At 35.5% G+C, this 19,997-nt stretch overlaps 1 protein-coding gene across 2 annotated transcripts in view; it reads right to left on the bottom strand.

Moving 5' to 3' along the window:
* Positions 1 to 19,997, bottom strand: part of LOC139966187 (uncharacterized) — a 63,121-nt gene extending 43,124 nt beyond the window's left edge. The window contains exons 1-2 of one of the 2 annotated variants that reach the window (XM_071968966.1): positions 19,792 to 19,953; positions 5,570 to 5,860 (exon numbers count right to left, since the gene is read on the bottom strand). Coding sequence is in view for 1 of the 2 variants with exons in the window: in XM_071968965.1 (XP_071825066.1) it covers positions 19,792 to 19,844 (53 nt within the window). In the remaining variant the exon portion in view is untranslated. Of the gene's footprint in view, positions 1 to 5,569; positions 5,861 to 19,791 lie in introns of both variants that reach the window. The other variant, XM_071968965.1, reaches the window with a different exon arrangement.

The following is a 19,997-nucleotide window of genomic DNA, read 5'->3' as shown; positions in this document are numbered from 1 at the left end:
GTACAAAGGCCTGTCTATAGTTCTGAAGCCCTGTCTAGTGTGCATCATAACAGGACTACTGTAGTGTACACAGGCCTGTCTATACTGTAGATATGGCAAAAGAAGTGAGATCATCAGGTGACGCCTGATGAATGTTTCGAAGAACGTGAAACTTAAGTACTGTAGTGATCTCACTTCTTTTGCCACCTACTGTATACATTGAGCACAAAAGACTACTCCAATAGCTACACATAGCTTTTCCTTGGTATGGATATATATTTTTATATAATTAACATTCAAGCTGCATCCATTTCATTTTTCATATTCATATTTTAAGGTGTTTTGTTATTTTGTTACTTAAATTTACTTAAAACTCACTTTTTTTCTTTTTTAAGGATTTTCATTGTAAATCTATATTATTTTTAAAATTATTCCTTCCTATTTATATATTTTATTTATTAATATTTAAGCTGCGTCAATTTTATTCTTCATATTCCTATTTTAAGGGTTTTGTCATTTTGTTGTCATTGTAAAGCGCTCTTGTACATGCTTAAGCATGAAAAGAGCGCTATATAAATTTGGTAAATAATAATAATAAACATACTGTACATTTGGTCGGTTGGTGTCTATCTTTGCGGAGAGTGCTCTATGTCCGTCGGACAGAGCGAAGGTGAGAATTAGTTGAGACTAGTGGAACACTAGTGTTCCACTACAGTACTCTCACCTAATTCTCCTCTCTCTCTCTCTCTAGTGTATACCAACATACAATACTGTACAGATGGGTGTCTCATCAAGGAGCACATGCAATTATCAAGAAAGAACACAAATCCTGGGGACACATGTACAGTACAGTGTAATACTTACAGTATACTGTATGTGACAAGAGACCTCCATGAATGCTATTTATCTAGAGTAGTAAGTAATACACGACCACTGCATCTAAGAGCACTGAGTGAACTAGATTTCATGAAGTGGCTTCCAATACAGCAAGTAGTTATTTCATGTGGTTCACATTAGGCAGACACTAGACAGGCTCTTACATTCAGGAAATTAGGGGAAGGAACCTCTTAACCCTGTGCTGAAGAACTTAGGACAAGGAAAGGAAGTTACTTACATGCAGTCAATTTCTCTCTTTCATTGCTACATGTAAATGAATATTTTGTGATGAAATCCCTAATTTTATTTACCCCTTCATACGTCACTATCAAGTAGTGTACAACTGTAATATGCCTTAACTGCTTGCACATGTATGCTATATACCTGTAGGCTACTGCAGTGGACTGTGAGCTAATGAAACCAGGTCTTGAAAACTGTCTGATGGTCTGGAGGTAATTTATCACAAGAAAATAGGTACACAGGGCCGGGGAAAGTTAATTAGCATCAAGATTCGTTTAGTGCTAAAAATAGAGATACAGTAGACAGTTTCACTAGGAAGTCACAAAATTCCTTGCAAAAAATCACCTGTAGTAGTGTAGTGCCTTGTGTATCTGTTACAAAACCTATTTTTATCAGTTTGCATACATGTCAACAAATGAAAACTAATACAGATGTTAGTATTTGAAGAAAGCCAACGGCCTCGGCAGTCATCTAGACTGAAAACATAATTCAACAAATATCAGAAGCACATCACTGAGAAATGTCGATTTCATTCAGATTATAATATTTTATCAGTTATGCAAGAATCTTGTTTAACTATTTTCAGCTAGTACAGTAGTTGAAACTCTTCATGTCCAGGTCTCGGCTTTAACTAGATCTAAGCTACTGTACTTAATTGATTTGTAGTGATTTCAATGTGAGATTTCAATGTGAGATATGTGATTTCAATTGCAAGAATCTTGTGTAACTAATTTCAGCTAGTACAGTAGTTGAAACTCTTCATGTCCAGGTTTCAACTTAACTAGATCTAAGCTACTGTACTTAATTGATTTGTAGTGATTTCAATGTGAGTAAAAAAAACAGAAAGAAACATATATGTACTGTGTATCAGAATTAACATTCTATCAGAGACGCTTCTAAAAGTTACTGCTAAAGATTCTTAAGATACGTACAGTATTGGGCAATATGGCGGTGACCAAAAAAATGTAGATTTAAACAATTAGAGGAAAAAATATCTGCAAGTACAGTACTTGTACTGTAAGAAAAGACTGATCCATCAGCAGTACTAGAACAAACACACAACCATATATAACATGATTATCTTAAGCTATATGTACATGTATTATAATGCTCCAAATTAATTTATTAAACTCCTAATGGTGGAATGACTTCTGAATCTCTCCTGTGGCTACATCGATGAGTTCAATTGTAACCCAAACATACTGTATATATGCAGCAATGTACTTGAATCTAGGCTTAATTAATCTACTGAAAAGAATTTCATATGAATGTACTGACTGACATGGTCTGACTTGACAAAGCTCCTTGTTAAATCATTCCCACAGTTACGTGAAAATCCACCCACTGTATGGACTCGCCCTAATTTACTGCACCCACTGTGCCTTACTGCTTTTAATCAGATGGCTTTGCACACGACAAATGATTATAATTATGTTCCAGGCCAATACTGATTGGCTCTGAAGTACGGTAACAGAGCGCCTCCCGGTAGATTGCAGCCTACAGTAGTAGCTGCTGACACCGACTGTCAAGACCAGCAGTATACATGCACCGAGTCCCGCGCCAGTCCTTTTAACATTTCTATCTGCATATATATGTTCTGTACTGTACTGTACTAACTGTACTGCAGTCGATGAACAGAGCAGCACTTCAGGCACCATGATGCTAGAGTACAGTCAATTTTAGACATTAATAGCTATTAATGTTTAGCTAGCTAAACAGGGCACATTATAGAAACAAAGGTTGCGGATTCGTGAGAATTCTCTTGAGAGCATACAAAGAAAACAACAAGGGTGAACAACCAATGCATGTTTCTCTTTGCAGAAACATGAAAGTCGTTATTTGGAAACCGGACAAGAGATGAGAACTACCTTACTCGGTTCATAAGGTCTGTTTTCATCACAGATTGTACATGTATACCGAGGGAAGCTTGGCATGCTTGGTTGGCAGAGGGGAATATATCTAAAACTTATTTCTGGAATCTGCTGCACACTGGCTGTTCTTGCTCTCTTTACAATGGCATCTGATCCATCTAGGCACCTAAATCACAATGAGAGGTCACTAAAGAACATGATTGTTATTGCCTAACTCTCACCCAAACAATATCACATTGTGCAATTCCTGCCTGCTTCCAAAACAATCTGGCTATAAGCCAATAGCGTTGCCAGGGGTCACATCCAATCAAATCCAATGCTGTGACTCAGTTCTGTAGGTAATGGAAGTCTAAGAGAATCACTTCAAAACCTAATTTTGGTATAAACTGGGACTTTCAGTTCATCTGGAAAATGTTTAATGTTGTAACCTTTTAAGTGTAAGATCCATATGTATATATATATAACAAGATATTGGAAAGTGTTTACAGGAGAATCCACGGAAGTTCTTGAAAGTGCTGTTTTCTATGGCATCACATGCCTGCATCATAATAATAGATGACCTCAGGCAGGGTTCAGTAGGGGAAGTTTTGATACACAGGTAAATTCACTGAATCTGTAACCAGTGTCATGCTAGATACTTAAGAAACTTAAGATACTGAATCACTTCAAAACCTAATTTTGGTATAAACTGGGACTTTCAGTTCATCTGGAAAATGTTTAATGTTGTAACCTTTTAAGTGTAAGATCCATATGTATATATATATAACAAGATATTGGAAAGTGTTTACAGGAGAATCCACGGAAGTTCTTGAAAGTGCTGTTTTCTATGGCATCACATGCCTGCATCATAATAATAGATGACCTCAGGCAGGGTTCAGTAGGGGAAGTTTTGATACACAGGTAAATTCACTGAATCTGTAACCAGTGTCATGCTAGATACTTAAGAAACAGGAGAGGCTGGTACATTCTTATACTCGTATACTGTATTTGAGAATGACTTTTTGTCACCTGGGGAATGAGTTACTGTTTCAAATTTAAACTTGACTTTTATGGAATTTATCTACTGTAGCATGAAGTGTTGAAAATGTTTTGAAGGTGACACTCCCTCCCCCCCCCCCTTGTTGACATCAAGGGGTTGTATCTATACTGTTTCTGTAATACATTCTCTAGAAACAGGCATTTTTTTTTCAAATTTACTCAGGGGCTGTTTGACAAATTTGGCAATGGTCAGTGACAGTACTGTACATGAAATCCAGCCCTACAATTCTGGGACAATTCCGAGACAACTTTATATCGGGGAAGGTCCACGAAATCCGGGGACTATCTTCTGGAATCGGGATTTCTGATCGCCTTGGTTATGTAGGGAAATTTCACAAAATTTCTTTTTTGTGCGTGTCCATTTGTCAATTATTGCCACTGTAACATTAATCACATTTAGCGGACTTGGTCTTACAGAGCAAATTCATACATGCTAGAAGATATATGGAATGGATAGAATGGATAGAATATGCTTGAGACCAATGAAAATAAGAATGGAGAAATATCCCCATTATTCTTGCTAAAACTTTCTTGTTGTTTCTTTGATACTCGTATTTACAACACCGGACAACATTTGTAACTTCTTAGAAACTGGATCTACAAGGTGGAACTTCATATGCATTTCACTCATTAACATGCGCTATGCCATCGTACATACGTATACCGTCCAAAAACAGCAGTATTATTGTCAAAGATACTTGTACAGGAATTGGTCCAATTTTTCATCTGCACATTTTGTCAAAACATGTTTTAAAATAGTATAGACTGTAGATGTAGGTGGGACACTGTAGAAGTTAGATAATAATTTCAGGAATTCCTATGTAAGTGGGTAAAGTTGTCCACTTCAAATACTTTAGCGTGCTACAGTCCACATACTACATTGGTGGTTTCATGGAAGTGAGCAAAGTCAAAACATTTTTATGGTACACAGTACGTGTATAAGCTGGCAGGGTATGCTAACGGCTATCACTTTTTCCGGGTTCATCTAGTAAGGTGAACTCTTTGTCTAATTTAAGGTGCTTTAAAGCTATGTAACTTGAGTAACCAACATGTTGGTCAGTATAGGATCTACATTTATAAATAAATGAAATCTTGCTTCCGTTGCTAAGGTAGGCCTGGACACTATGTACCTACTGTAGAAAACTAAAATACCAAACTCCTGTATGAGAAATTTATGATACCAAAAGGTAACCGAAACTATAAAACAGGTAACATCAGTAACCATGGAATTGCCAAGTTTCTGTTTAATTATGGTCTAAAGTTAAGTGGGAAAGGTTAAAAGGGAGGTTGCTATAAAAGTAGATGCCAAATCACAATTACTGTGCTGTATTATAAAATCCCCACCAGACCTTCAAAGTCTGTTCAGTTATTTAATCACTGTTTTGCTGATTCATCTATGTCAGTTTACAGTGCACATGACCACACAATGTGCAGTATGTTAAACTTATGGTGAAAGGCAAACACAGGACACGGTGATGTAAATATTTGCATTTGTCTGCTTTCAGAATGTCCCAGGGTTTTAGTTTTCAAAAGCATTACTGTACATGGCAACAACAATACTCTACCTCCTCTGAGTCTTGCACTCTCCTCCTTGTATAACAACTTTGCAGAGAATCACACTTCTGGTCAACTTTTCCAAGTTAGAAAACCTCTAGTGACCACTGCTTATTATGGAGTTCCCCTGGTAACAAGAAGTCAACTTGATATAAAGGAAGCTAATCACTTGAAACTTTCTCTCTCTCTCTCTATCCTGCTGAAACTATACAGTAGGTCCACTATATGGAATCATATACAGTACTACAGTTTGCCAGTTAACAGTCTGTATCACCACTTCCCATGGTTGGATAGTATCAGAGCTGCAGAAGACAGAAGAAGACAGTCAATTAGCTGTGATTCACGAAAGTGATTTATTAACTATCAAACATGGATTTTACAGCCATCGTGTACTGTACAGTACTACAAAGTCATACTGTATGCCTATAAACATGGCATTATTAAGAAAGGCCAAAAAAAATGGAGTTTGCCAAAAAAAAAATTGGCAGGCTCACTATTCACACAGTACTACTGTTTGTCAACAACATTGACACAAATCAGATCATTATATTTTGTAAACATTAGCCTTCAAATTTAGGGTAGTTTTTGGTTGCTGAAGATGCGGTCCTGAGAAATTTATTTTCATGACAAATATAGTATTTATTAACTTAGTAATTTCAGTGTCAGTGTACTGCCTGTTATTAGACCTGTACAAGTGTGCCCTTATTGACACAATTGGGTGTTGAACAACAGTACATGGAGAGTACAGTGTTGAACACCTGCATTACTGATACATTAAATGATTCATAAGAACCAGGCAGCCAATGAACTGTTACCTTGAACCTATAACATTTATCATCAATGTCTACTTTGCTTGTCACATCAGGTGAAAACTCAAAAAGGATCTACAACGTTAATTAACAAAAGTTGAATGTTCATTGCCTTAATTTGGAAATGATTTTAAATTAAAAGGAAAACAAAAAGTCTAATCTGGCCTTTATCGGCAACTCGGTAACAAATTTAGAGATCTTTAAGAGCAATTGTTTTCACAGGTTTGTTTGCATCAGTGTGCTCAATATATGATATCAAATATCAATCTATGATCCACCAGTATCTGCATGTACCATACCATGCAATGCACAACATTTACATACAATGGAAGTGTAAAACCAAACAACTGAATATAAACTTCAGGACCGGGGAAATTTCCAAGAGATAATTCCAGAAGTAGGAAGTTAGGAACCATCGATTTATTAGACAATATGTATGATCAAGAAGAGAAGTTTACTCAAATGTCCTGAAAAAGGAACTGTGACGCACAATCAGTGCTGAGCTGTGTTTCTCTTCATGAATGAAGTTACCAAATTTGTACTTATATGCAATAAACAATCACAAAGTACAGTATGCTGGTTTTGTCCCTTTCTTTTACTCTATTGTCTTTAGAAACAGAAACTGAAGCACACTATGTTTTACAAATTTCTGTCTTGTCTGGTGGCAAATAATATAACAACATGTCTTCAAATTTGGAAAAGTTTACCCAGCAAAGTTAAAGGGTTACATACTAATGCAGTTGCTGTGCTTGTGGATTATCAAATTGTTGGGCTGTTTTATTATTGATTAAGTTCTCCTTATCTCAGACACAAACACAAACCAGAAAATGAAAACGTTTATTTAGTGGTTCCGATGCACAAACAGATCCATAGTGTGGTAAGCATGTATGTTAATATTCATAGTTTCATACACTTCTGTACACTATTCTGCAACATAAAAAGGAAGGTACCAAGAATCATTATCATGTTGACAAAGTCTATTTAGTGACATCATAATAAAGCAGATACATGCATGAATATTTAATGAGGTCAAATTTGATGATCTCATAAGCATGTATCTATATACTTACATGATATTATCTAGGTACATGGATATAAAGCTAATTAGACTTAATATTTCAAAGATATCTGACTGATAATTTTATGTTCACTGATTAATATTCATGATATATGCACAAAAAACAAAACATGGTTTATACAGTAACTATGAATGTAGTGTGACAAATCTAATATGCCAAGGATGAAAACCATGGAAAAAGGAACATTTGGTTGTCCTCTTGTGTTCAACAGCCAATTCTTGCAATCTGATGAATATTTATGACATGTAAAGTTGGAGACGTCATGAAAATGTGCTTATTATACATGTACCAACATCACCATACCTGTACCATTATATGAATTTAATGTTAAGCCCCACCCATTATTACTATTCATTAGATGGGAACCACAAACAACCTTCTCATCATGGGGCATCTACGTACCTAACAAGTTTGACATTGATTCATGTTATGGTCATTAAGAAATCGTGTTTACAAGAGCGTATGTGATAATTTACCATTAAGTCCCACCCACTCATGATTACTAATGAGGTAAAACTTGTTGTTGGAAAGAACATGTACTGTACAAGCCCTATGCAATTACATCACAATACCAAGTGTAACTTCACTGTAAACTAAATCAGACATACAGTTGCAGAAATATTCACATTTAAAATGTACGGTAAGCCACACCCACTCATAAATATTAATGAGGTAAGATTTTTTTCAAAGAACATATACTTACTATACAGTAGTTACATAACCATACCAAGTAAGAACTATATCAGACATACAGTTGCTGAGATATTGTGTGACATTTCAACATTTCTTGGTAAGCCACATCCACATTATTATTCATGAGATGGGAACTACAAACACAATATGGCACATCTACATAGCAAATATGACATTGATTCAATTTGTGTTTGTTGAGATATCATGTTTACAATCTGTTCTTGACAATTTCCCATTAAGTCCCACCCACTCATGTATATTATTGAGGTCACAATTGTTTTTGCAAAGAAGATGTTCTTACTATGTATTTACATCACCTTACAGTAGCAAATTTATGAACGAGATTGGATATACTGTACCGTTGAAGAGATTGACATTTTAAGAAATTTAATGTTAAGCCCACCCACTCATTAATATTCACAAATGGGAACCACAAACAATACAGCACATCCACACATGATGGGGCATCTACCTACCAAGTATGACATTGATTTAAATTGTGTTTGCTGAGAAGCCTGAGATAAAATGTTTATAAGCTAGCCAAAACATACACTTACAGTTACACCTATACACACCCACACCCACATAAGTGCAACAGTCACTGAGCCCATTAAAAGCATCAGACTGCCAATTTATTAGTATTTTTCTTGTACATGTTGAAACAAAATTGCTTGCACCACAAATATGCACAATTGTGGGGGCGTAATTCATTGTGAACATATTTGGTCAATTCCATGGTGACTCGCGTGACATTTTTACTAAAATTCCTCTCTATTTGATATCATTAAACAAATAAAGAAGTTACCTGGGAGAAAAGCATTCATGTAGTCAGTGAAGTACGCCTTAATGCTTACAACAGTAGACAAAAAATATTTATACCTCAAGTATTGGGGGTGAAATTGGCGAAAAACTAAACGTGACTCGCGTGACAGTTACTATTAGCAAAAATCAGAATGCACACACAAATGTTCAATTTCTTATGTCTTATTAAAATTTTTCCAATCACTTTTTATAATCATACCGAAGTTGAAAATCACCTCTACCTCAATTGCTATGCAACTTTGAAAAAATGTTGTAACGCATGAAAATAACGATGAAGATGTATTGTGACTCGCGTGACAAGAAAACGTGACTCGCGTGACAAGTTCACTTTTCGAATAGTTCTAGACCAAATGCAGTAGTGAATCAAAGGTATAGATCTTGCCTAGTGAAATAAAACATTCATTGGTCTAGAAAGTGTCCAAAAGGTACTTCCCTTGGGAATGTCCAGATCATATTAATGTCCCTGAGTTACTTTCATGACTGCAGACAGTAGGTAATATACTGTACGGGTAGTACAGTTGTTCAGGCAATATATCTTGTCAATTAATATTTATAACAATATTTAGTCTGTTGAAGTCACTCATTTGAAAGTTATAAAAGAAACAGATCTATCAAAATGTGATTCAAATTACCATTCTTATTTGTCATATTTGAATAAACCAAAAGTGTAATATTGAGAAGATACATTCGCCAATACGATTTTGGGAATGATTGAGCAGTTAAAACCTTAAGGTTGTCAAGTCATAGCACATGGCATTGCCAGATACAAATATAGATTATGTTTTTGTATATTACTAAAAAATCAATGACATGTGGTAACTTTCCAAATGTGGTGATAAAATAGGCATTATATTGCGAATAAATATTCATGATTTTAAATTCTGATATTTCAAATGAAATTATTATTATTAGTTGCATTATGTGTGCACATATTATTCAAGTTGCCTAATTAAAGGGGAATTCATTTATGATATCTTTAATCAGTGTTCTTCATTCATCAAACTATAACATCCCTGTAATTTTCACACAGTAAATAGGTAGAAACACTATCTTGATTTGTCGTGACTCGCGTGACGTGACTCGCGTGACATTCGTAAAGGGTGATTTTCTGCAAAATTTGAATATCTTCTGAAAAGGAAAATTCAGTAATCCTTTTGGTATCTATGTGAAGACTTGATATTCATTATTTGGAGTAAAACTTTTGTGCAGGCAAGGAGAAAAAAACAAAAACAGTCAATTTTGTAACTCACGTGACAGTAAATCGAGGGTGTTTACTGTTTTCAATTAACAACTGTTGTCTAATGCCTTGATGTTAAAATAAAATTGAAGCTATTAACTGAGCACTATGCTATACCAAATATAATTAGTCCAACACACAATAAATTGGCAGAAACACTATCTTGAATTGACGTGACTCGCGTGACGTGACTCGCGTGACATTCGTAAAGGGTGATTTTCCACAAAATTTGAATATCTTCTGGAAAGGAAAATTCAGTAATCCTTTTGGTATCTATGTGAAGACTTGATATTCATTATTTGGAGTAAAAGTCTTGTGCAGGCAAGGAGAAAAAAAACAAAAACAGTAAATTTTGTGACTCGCGTGACAGTAAATCGAGGGTGTTTTCAATTCACCACTATTGTCTAATGCCTTGATGTCAAAAAAAAATTGAAGCTTTTCAGTGAGCACTATGCTATAGCAAATATAATTAGTCCATAAAACTGATGATACCTATGATTACTATGTACAAATCTGCACAAAATGAAATTTCACTGTATTTTTCATAATTTAGTTACTACGGGAACCACTTGTTATTACCGACCCCATAATCAAACAAATAATGTTTCAGGGGTGAAAAAATTATTTTTAGTAACTTCAAGTATTCTATTTATTGGAAACTTACACAATTTTAATGTAAAATGATTTTAAATTTTTGGGTATGATGTTGACCTTATCATGGAATTGACCATTTGGTGAAAAACCATAACAACCCTTCAAGCTGACTGGTTCAAATGGAATGCAGACAGGTTTTTAGTACTAACAATATACCGATATGTTTTATACGTAGACTTGCCCAGATTAGGGATATAAAATCAGTGATTTGTGCTAACAGCCACCTGTATGGAGTCATAAAATGGGTATACAAACTTTCATCAAAGCCATATTACTACAAGTCCCTACTGTTGCAATACCCTACAGTGTACGTAGTACAAGTCCCTACTACTGCAATACCCTTCAGTACTGTATACGTAGTACAAGTCCCTACTACTGCAATACCCTACAGTACTGTATACGTAGTACAAGTCCCTACTACTGCAATACCCTACAGTACTGTACATACGTAGTACAAGTCCCTACTACTGCAATACCCTACAGTACTGTACACGTAGTACAAGTCCCTACTACTGCAATACCCTACAGTACTGTATAGTGTATGTTTTTCTGATTATGTCAGGGTAACATATTCTGTGGGAAAGAGTGAGGGCAAATCCATCTATAAAACAAGAAGATGTAAGTGTTGACTTCCATTTAAACAAATTGTGCAATTTACCAACATTATAGTGAATGAACCTAGTTAAAAGACTAATATAGATCTCTAGAGAGCTCTGTACTGCACAGTAGAGTATGCAGTTACTGTATACCAGGAAGCTGCTACTGTATGTTACCTGGTTATGTTGCTTCTGTAATTATAGGTACAGTCCTGCCTTTAGCATCAGACAATTACCACAGGAACACAGAACATTGTATAAGGTGTGTTATTACCCTGGTAACAGACTCTAAACACACAGTGTTTTTAAGAGTAGATCAGAAACAAGGGTTTTCTTTTTCACTTGATATAATTCAATATCCTGTTTGCAATTAGGCTAAAGGCCTAACAACAGTGAAATTGGCAGTTTAAAGTAGTAAATTGCACAACATGCATGCATGTATTACTGCACGTCTCCAAAATGTACCACCTACTCCTTTAAGTATGCAATCTACCGTAATTGCTAACTAGGGGAGAATAAATACCTACACTAATGAACTTGGAGTCCAAAAGGACAGGGTAATTTTCAAATTCAGGAATGTTTCTTCCCCAAACGTCTGACATACAGTACCATAAATAAACACTGTGCACTGTATACTCTCCAAATAAGTTTGTTATATATACAGTAAGTACTGTACAGCTCTCATGAATGTTTCTCAGTGCACTGGGAAGAAGAATTGGGAGTGAAGGAATTGCAATTGCCCTCCACTCAAGGCAGAATTGAACACTACTTTACCAATTTACCAACGTGCTTTAAACAACAAAATTACAGTACATCAATAGAGGGTATTAACTCTATTAAAGGTCATTTTTGTGAAAGAGACAATTTGCGCGAAAATTAGAAATGCATTATTTCATTTTAAGACATTTAGCCTGTCGTCGATACGATTGCTCTTTCTGTGAGATCTACCTGTACAGCACTAACACTACAGTATGAAACATATATGCACAAAATATATCTGGGCCTCCGAAAGGAAAGCAGAGAAGAGAAGTTTCTGTTTTAGCACCTTTGATCAAGATTCAACTTGTTATTATCATACAATTAAGGCTGGAGAGCAAACCTGCATACATGTTTTCTTAATTTTTTGGAAAAGTAAGTCTTTTTTTGGAAGGAAAACTACAGGGAGTAACATATTCCAAGCAATTAATGCCAAAACTGGCAATTTGTACTGTGTATTACAGTACAGACATGCTTCTTAGGCAACAATCAAATTGAAAGTGATCTAGATGTATATGTCAGTAATTCTCATTTCTGTGGGTCAGTGTTGGTCAGTGTCTTGTCAAGTATCATTACCTTTACGTTTTCAAAACAAACAATACCAGTCACTTACTACACAGGCTACACAGCAAGCTCACAATACCACAATGCTTTTAACTAGTGTTCAAACGATTAACCTACAGTAATCGGAATCGGTACGAATATTGCATAATCAGAACATAATCGGAATCGGTAAAAATAACGTGGAATACCAGTTATGTCATACCGATTATTCAAAAACATATTGAAGGTGAAAATATCATTACTCAAAAACATATGGAAGTTGAAAATATCAACTGATGTATTAGGGTTGTTCTTTTACTACGAAATATTAAAATAAGACACCCTCTATACGTCTTTCACAGTGTATACTTTCATCAATTTACGCTGCCAGGGTCGCCGATTTTGCTTCCCTCGTGGTTAGTGACTTCAAATTTCTTGGCACAGTAAGCATAGCAGCAATACCAATTTCGCGAATTAACGAATGTTCCTGACAGGGTCGGAAATAAACGGGGGCCATAGGCGTACGAGGCGGGGGGCAGACTGCCCCCCCAAATTTCCAGAGGACAAGAAATTCGGGCAAAAGTCCTGAAAAATTCGGGCAGCCTAAGAGGAGAAAAAAAATATATATTTTTTTTTAGGCTGCCCGAATTTTTCAGGACTTTTGCCCGAATTTCTTGTCATCTGGAATATAAATATGCAGTAGCTTGCCCGAATCTTTTTCAAATTTTTGCCTGACAATTCCATGATTTTCTTTATTCAGCATCATTATGCCAGAATATTTCGTGGAACACCACCGTAAGCGCAGTTCATCTGGGCTACCACGCTTTTTGCAAGATCAATTTTTTTTTCTAACTACAGTAGTCAATTGTTTACCTGGACCAAGGGCGGCGGGACCCACTCTTCCTCGGGTTAAAAATGTGCCTTTTTTCTATATAGAAATTGAGGTGCCTCAAGTTAGCAAGAGGCCAGGGAACCATAATGAACACTCGGGAAGGGCCGTTTCCGGCCATCTGAGGGGTTTGTAAAACCAAAAATTTTTATAGTGCGCTCCGCGCCAACCGATGGTGGCGCTCCGCTCAGATAGTCGTGCATACAACTTTGCAAATCCTGGCTAAGCCTGTGACTTTTAATGAATTTCTGTGGGTCAAACTTAAAACTATTTCGAATGGAAAATTTGTTAAGATATTAACAAGAAAAAAACCAGTCTAATTCGGAAGATTTCTACATTAGCAACTAGCATGATTTCACCTCATTTTGTCTCAAGAGAAAACTTGTTCCTTGTTTCCCAATTTGCATATTGGATATTGCAGTGCTAGTATGCATATTTTCCTTTGGGGGGGGGGGGCATTGATGGAGTGATGTGTATACACAAATAAGATAATACAACAAGAGTTATAAAGGGTACTAAATATAGGGCTGCATCAGTCCAATCGAATTTCTGCAAAGTGCCCTTTGATGTAGGTGCCCCCCAGATTAAAAGTGCTTCCGCCGCCCTTGACCTGGATATCCCCAACATGAGTGTATATAGAAGAAAGATTTTCTTTTTCATAGATGGTGGGGGGGGGTGCCTACAAGCATAGAAGTACGGGTTTATCATATTCTTTGTTATATTTTATACTTTTTTGTGAGACAAATTGCAGTCTCACCTGACACAGCGACATTATCCCGCTTATGTGTCGTTGAACAATGTATGTTTTTCTGGAGGTAGCTGAGTACTGTGTTAAAATAATAAATAAGGTAACTAAATAGGAGCTTAAAAAATATACTGTCCCATTTTTCCCCTTCAAAGTGATGTTACCATTTTTTCTTCTTCTAATATACCAAATTTTTGGGGAAGTGTAAATTTCTAAAACGTGAGATTATAAAATAAAGAATGTTTAGATGCAACTTGCAAGGCCTCAGAAGTGCTGTTTCCGGCAATCTGAGAGGCATTGTGTGCCCAAAATTTTCTTGTACGCTACGCGCCAACCGATGGTGGCGCTCCGCTTAGATAGTGTCACGGGAACTTTAGGGCACAAAAAGTTCTGCCCCCCCAAACTGAAATGGTCCCGTACGCCTATGACGGGGGCGATGGGCGATTCGCCCTCGCAAGTGCTAAAAAGCCCTCCTAAAGCACAATTACAGGTGCGAAAAAGAAATATAAGAAAATCGCCCTCGTTATATCAGGTGTCTGTGTAAAATTAATTGTGACATGCGTTTGCTTTAGCTAGGAATTGCAGTTGCAGCGCGAATCGCGCAAACAGTTTTCACATCCCACATCAAATTTAAAGCAGTGCGGGAGGGTCGCGCACAATCAACGGGAAGTTACGGCCTGCACAAAGCAATTTCAGTACCAGCGAAAATAACCTAAAATCCTCACAAATCTCCGACCACATGGTAGCCTTACTTCACACTAAGTCAACTGCATGGAAATCTAACCTTGCCATCTGTTTATTTGCTCTAGTTGTGTCGCAAATAAAAAATAAAAATATCCACGGAAACTGCAATCTTCGACCACATGTTAGCCTAACAACCACACTAAGTCAATGGGAAATGTAGCCTAACCATCGGTTTGCAAAAAAAAAAAAATGCGTAGCTTACTTTACAACTTTCAATTTGCTGGAAATCGGCATTTGTTTGAAAGGTACTGTAAGTGATATCTTATAGAGGGAATGTTATATTTTATATTGGAGTAGTTTCTAGTTGTTATTATTTCTTTACATCAATCTGGTATTTCATTTTAGAGTAATTTTAAACAAGTTACGATGGTACAATTTGCTTTTCAGTTTGATTGGCCTAAGCTTACATTTTCTAATTGAACCTGAATGGAGTTAAATAGGTAACGAATAGGTATGTTTAACTTCAAGTTCGTAACATTTCTATTTGTTCATAAACGGAATAATACTGAAAATAAGTACAAAATAATGCACGGCGATATGTCATTGAAATTTACACTTTGGTAAAGACTGAAGATGGATGGTTTGTCTGAGATACTTTATGAGATGGATATTTTGAGTAACTATTCTTAGCCCATTTCAAGCCATTACCAGGTGACATTCATGTCGAGGTGGTTAGGCCATTCGCTTAGCACAGTGCTGACTAATTAGAATGTCATACAGTATTTCCGTATTTTGGAAATTAAAAAAAAAAAAAAAACTTTTTATTTCTTTCCGAGAAACTCCAGAGGTAATTTAGTACATACAAAATGATACCTTAGAGCCTTGTATAACAACGAAGCAAAAGGAAACAGGGGAGAATCACAACAATAATTGTTTCTGTCAAACTTTATTGCCGATTTCGTATATACGGGATATTTTCTCATTATCAAATAATCGGAATCGGTACGATTATGAAAAAAATAATCGGTAATCGGGATTTTCTGTTATGCATAATCGGTTGAACACTAGCTTAAACCAGTCCACATGTCCTGTAATGTACTGTACAGTACATCTGTGAGAGAATCATGGTGCTTACATTTAAAGAAAAGTTTGTGTCCCACAAATTTCATGCCTTACAGTACATTCCAGTAATTATGGTATACTACTGTAGAAATAATGTGATAAATTCAATGCCAATGCATCTTTGAGTAAATGTGTAGTAACTGTCTTACACAGTACACAGTACACCTGCAATTTGCAAGGTAACGGAAACTTGTAACTTCAAAAACTTTAACGAACACAAACACAACTCCCACACTATAGCCTGGGTGATAGACGAATGTCAAAGGATGTTGTTTTATCAGTGGTAACTACAGACAACCTACTACAGGAAGAAATAAAGTGTCTATAACAGTCAGTAACTTTGTTTATAAAATTTGGCAGATAAGTATGGTGTAAGGAAACCACTGTGGTTAATAACAGAGTGGTTTATGTACAGTAAGATAAAACATTTTTACACTCAAGTGTTATAAATTTACAGATAATTTAACTACAACCAGAGCATATCAAATCGAAATTAAGTGAAATATGTATAACAAAAATGTAACTTTAAATTAAGAATAAAAAGTACATTACAAATTACATACAGTACCATGCTTCCAAGATCAAAATATGGATTTAACATACCTGTGTGTATTTCTGAATGCCTACTGCGGTGTACACACAGTATATATTCAAAATTACCAACAGAGTGCAGTGGTTGTACAGTACAGTATGCACTTCAAAACAAGAGATTTAATACACTTTTGGTACTTTAACAGTTGACCTTGTTTACGCCTTTCACCACAAACAAATACAGTAACTTTTGTTCAACTTGTTCAAGAAGAGTTCCCATAAAGGCAGGGCAGGCCAATATACTATAAAAACAACCTGTGCTAAATATTTAAACTAGCTTAATATTTAATTAACTTGTTAAATTTGTTTATCTAGTAAACTTTTCCATTCAGTAATTTTTTATTCACCATTTAAGTTAGTGCCAAAGTACAACTTAGGAGAGCACAAACAACAGACATTGCATATGATACTGTACATATTCATTTAAAGCAAATATATTCTGGTATAAACTGATATGAATTTGTACTAGAACATGTAAGGAACAAGCTGATCAGTGTGCATCAAGTGCACTACACCATACAGATACTGCTATAGTATTGATCTATTACCAGTTTGTGTACTGATCACTTGGATTTCATCAATACTGTAGATCTTTAAAAGTTTCAAGGTTCACATGTTACAGAGGTCTACAGACTGCTAGTGGGTATCCCAATCATGCATGTATACTGAACTGCTAAACATTTGCTGGTCTGTGTTCAAATTGCAGCTCTATTCAAAGGCTTCAATAGTAGATCTGCAAGTATCAGGCTACCGGCCAACTTGTGTTAATTTCCTGTCATAAAATTAATTAATCAATTTAATAAATACTCCAAAATTGGGTACAATATCATGTTGGTAACAAGGAAGATTGTCACCTACTGTAGAAGACAAGTATATCCCTCACACGCTGAGAGTTCAATGTTAGACTACTTCACTACTATATTATTAGGTCTCTGATAATCACTGACATTCAGTTCTCAGTGAATTTAATTTATAATAAGAACTGTAAGGAGGTCAGTCTAAGAAAAGGTTTGTAGATATCAAAGCCACTTTTTGCAATTTAACTGAATACTGTACAGTAGCAGAACCTTGTAAATTATGGGAAATGTACATTTGGACAGAAGAGGAAGTGGGTATTGAAGTTTGGGTAATATCATTTCAAGGAGGTTTGAAATGGAGAACAGATGATGGGATTAGAAACTTGTTCAATAAGAAAACATTTCAAGGATTATAAGTTACAATGCAAATCATCATCCATTGTATATTGAATAACATAATTTCTGAAGTTCCCATTACATAAACAATAAGTACTGTATGACACATACATCCACATTTGGCTATCTGATTTGTTAACATCAGTACATGTATCTTGTATGTACTGTACATGCATGCATTCTGTTTTGTATTCTTTTTTCTAGGAACTTAGATTTGTACTGTATATTGATGTTTATATTTCGGCCTACTTTTTACACAAACTTTGCAAATTAAGAAAATAAATATGAGAAATACTGTTCTATAATACCATAATTCCACTAAAATAAGAGAGAATGTAGCTATTTGTCTAACACTTCAAGTACTGTAAATTTATCTGCAGTAATACTGTTTACATGTCATAACCATTTTCCAGAATAGTATTAAGTTGACAACTTAATATGACATAGTTACTTACTGTAAATTACAGAAAGTGAAAAACAAAGTTGTCACATTTCATATATACTGTTGCCCACTCTCTCTGGAATAAACAAACCAGAGGAAACGGGCTCCTAGTAGTTTTCTGCCTTTAAATACAGTATATACATGTATGAAGCACAAGAGTAGTTTGCAAACAACCTTAGCTATTTTGCTGTAGGATTGTTTTTTCTTTCAAACAAAGGTTAATTCAAAATTAAATTACTGTACTGTAATTGATTTATATTTTGTCTCCAGACACTTTTGGTATTAAAGTATTCACATTTATGCCGTCATATATGTACAAAATTGGCAAATTTGGATTTCAGTTTCAAACTCAGCTTAAGAGCTTTTCCACAAAAGTGTCATACTTGATATTCTGCGTTTCTGTTGGCAACTGGGTATCAGAAAATGTTATCAAACAGTTTGTAAACTGTATGTACAGTGGTTCTGACTTCTAATATACACATCAGAGATCTTATTAAACATTAAGAAAGTTTTATAGCAGATTTTGTCAGTGCCATAAACTAGATGGCAAGAGAAAAATATATATGAAAACAAAGGATAGTAATTGTGACTGATCTGAGACCACATGAGGGAATTTCAAATGCATTCCACTCCCTGATACTGATATAGATATTGAAATGGTAACATTATTACTGAAGATAGTTTTTTTTCACAAAATTGCACACAATTTCATCAATTGCTTATTTTGTCATTGTTTTTTATTATGATATCCATGCTATATCAAAAGGGATATTTACAAAATACTTAAAGAATTGTATTAGACAATGGATCAAATTTCTGGTGCAAAACCATGCTTCATAACTGAACCCACCATGCTAAAATACTGGTGCTAAGGCTGTCAGTGAATAACTAGCCTACAGTAGTACTATACTTATCCATGGCCTAAAAACAAGTTCAACCTACTGTAACTGTTTGGCCCTAACGTTACACTACAGTAGGCCCCGAAATTAGTTGACAAGGATGGAAAGGTACGAAATTTGTTCAATACAGGATTCAAGTTGGTCTACCATCTAACTAAATTAAAGGCAAAGATTTTTTTGGAATTACTCTCAATTTTAATAGTTATAGAATGCTATAAGTATAACGTGAAACCAAGACCAAGCACAGTAACGTGATGACAGTCACCAGCTTTATGCTTACACAAGGCTACAGTTGGTGTACAGCCCAGTGTACAGTAGGCCAATGTACGTAAGAGTAGGCAAGGTTTGTTTTGGTCAAACTGCGACAGCTAGAAGGCCGTTCTTGGCGTTGATTGATATAATCAATGGCATTCAAAAGAACACAGATGTACATAGGTTATTACTTTACATGAGAAGAATCTCTAGTAAAGGAATCTTACCTTAAAATCTCAAAATTGTAAGTAAACCACTTGCTTCTAGATGGGGCGGTCATGTATTTTCCCTTAACACGATGTTTTGTTTACTTACTCAAAACAGCAACATTTCGATACAGTATTTAGATATTGGCACCGCGCCTATCTCTACTGTGCGTATCCGTAATATAGTTTTGCTACTGACTCACGGCAAGTCATTCGATCTTATAAAT

The sequence above is a fragment of the Apostichopus japonicus genome, chromosome 4, assembly GCF_037975245.1.
Source record: "Apostichopus japonicus isolate 1M-3 chromosome 4, ASM3797524v1, whole genome shotgun sequence".
NCBI lineage: Eukaryota > Metazoa > Echinodermata > Holothuroidea > Aspidochirotida > Stichopodidae > Apostichopus > Apostichopus japonicus.
Note: the sequence above shows the minus strand (reverse complement) of the source record. Positions and strands in the feature narration are given on the sequence as shown.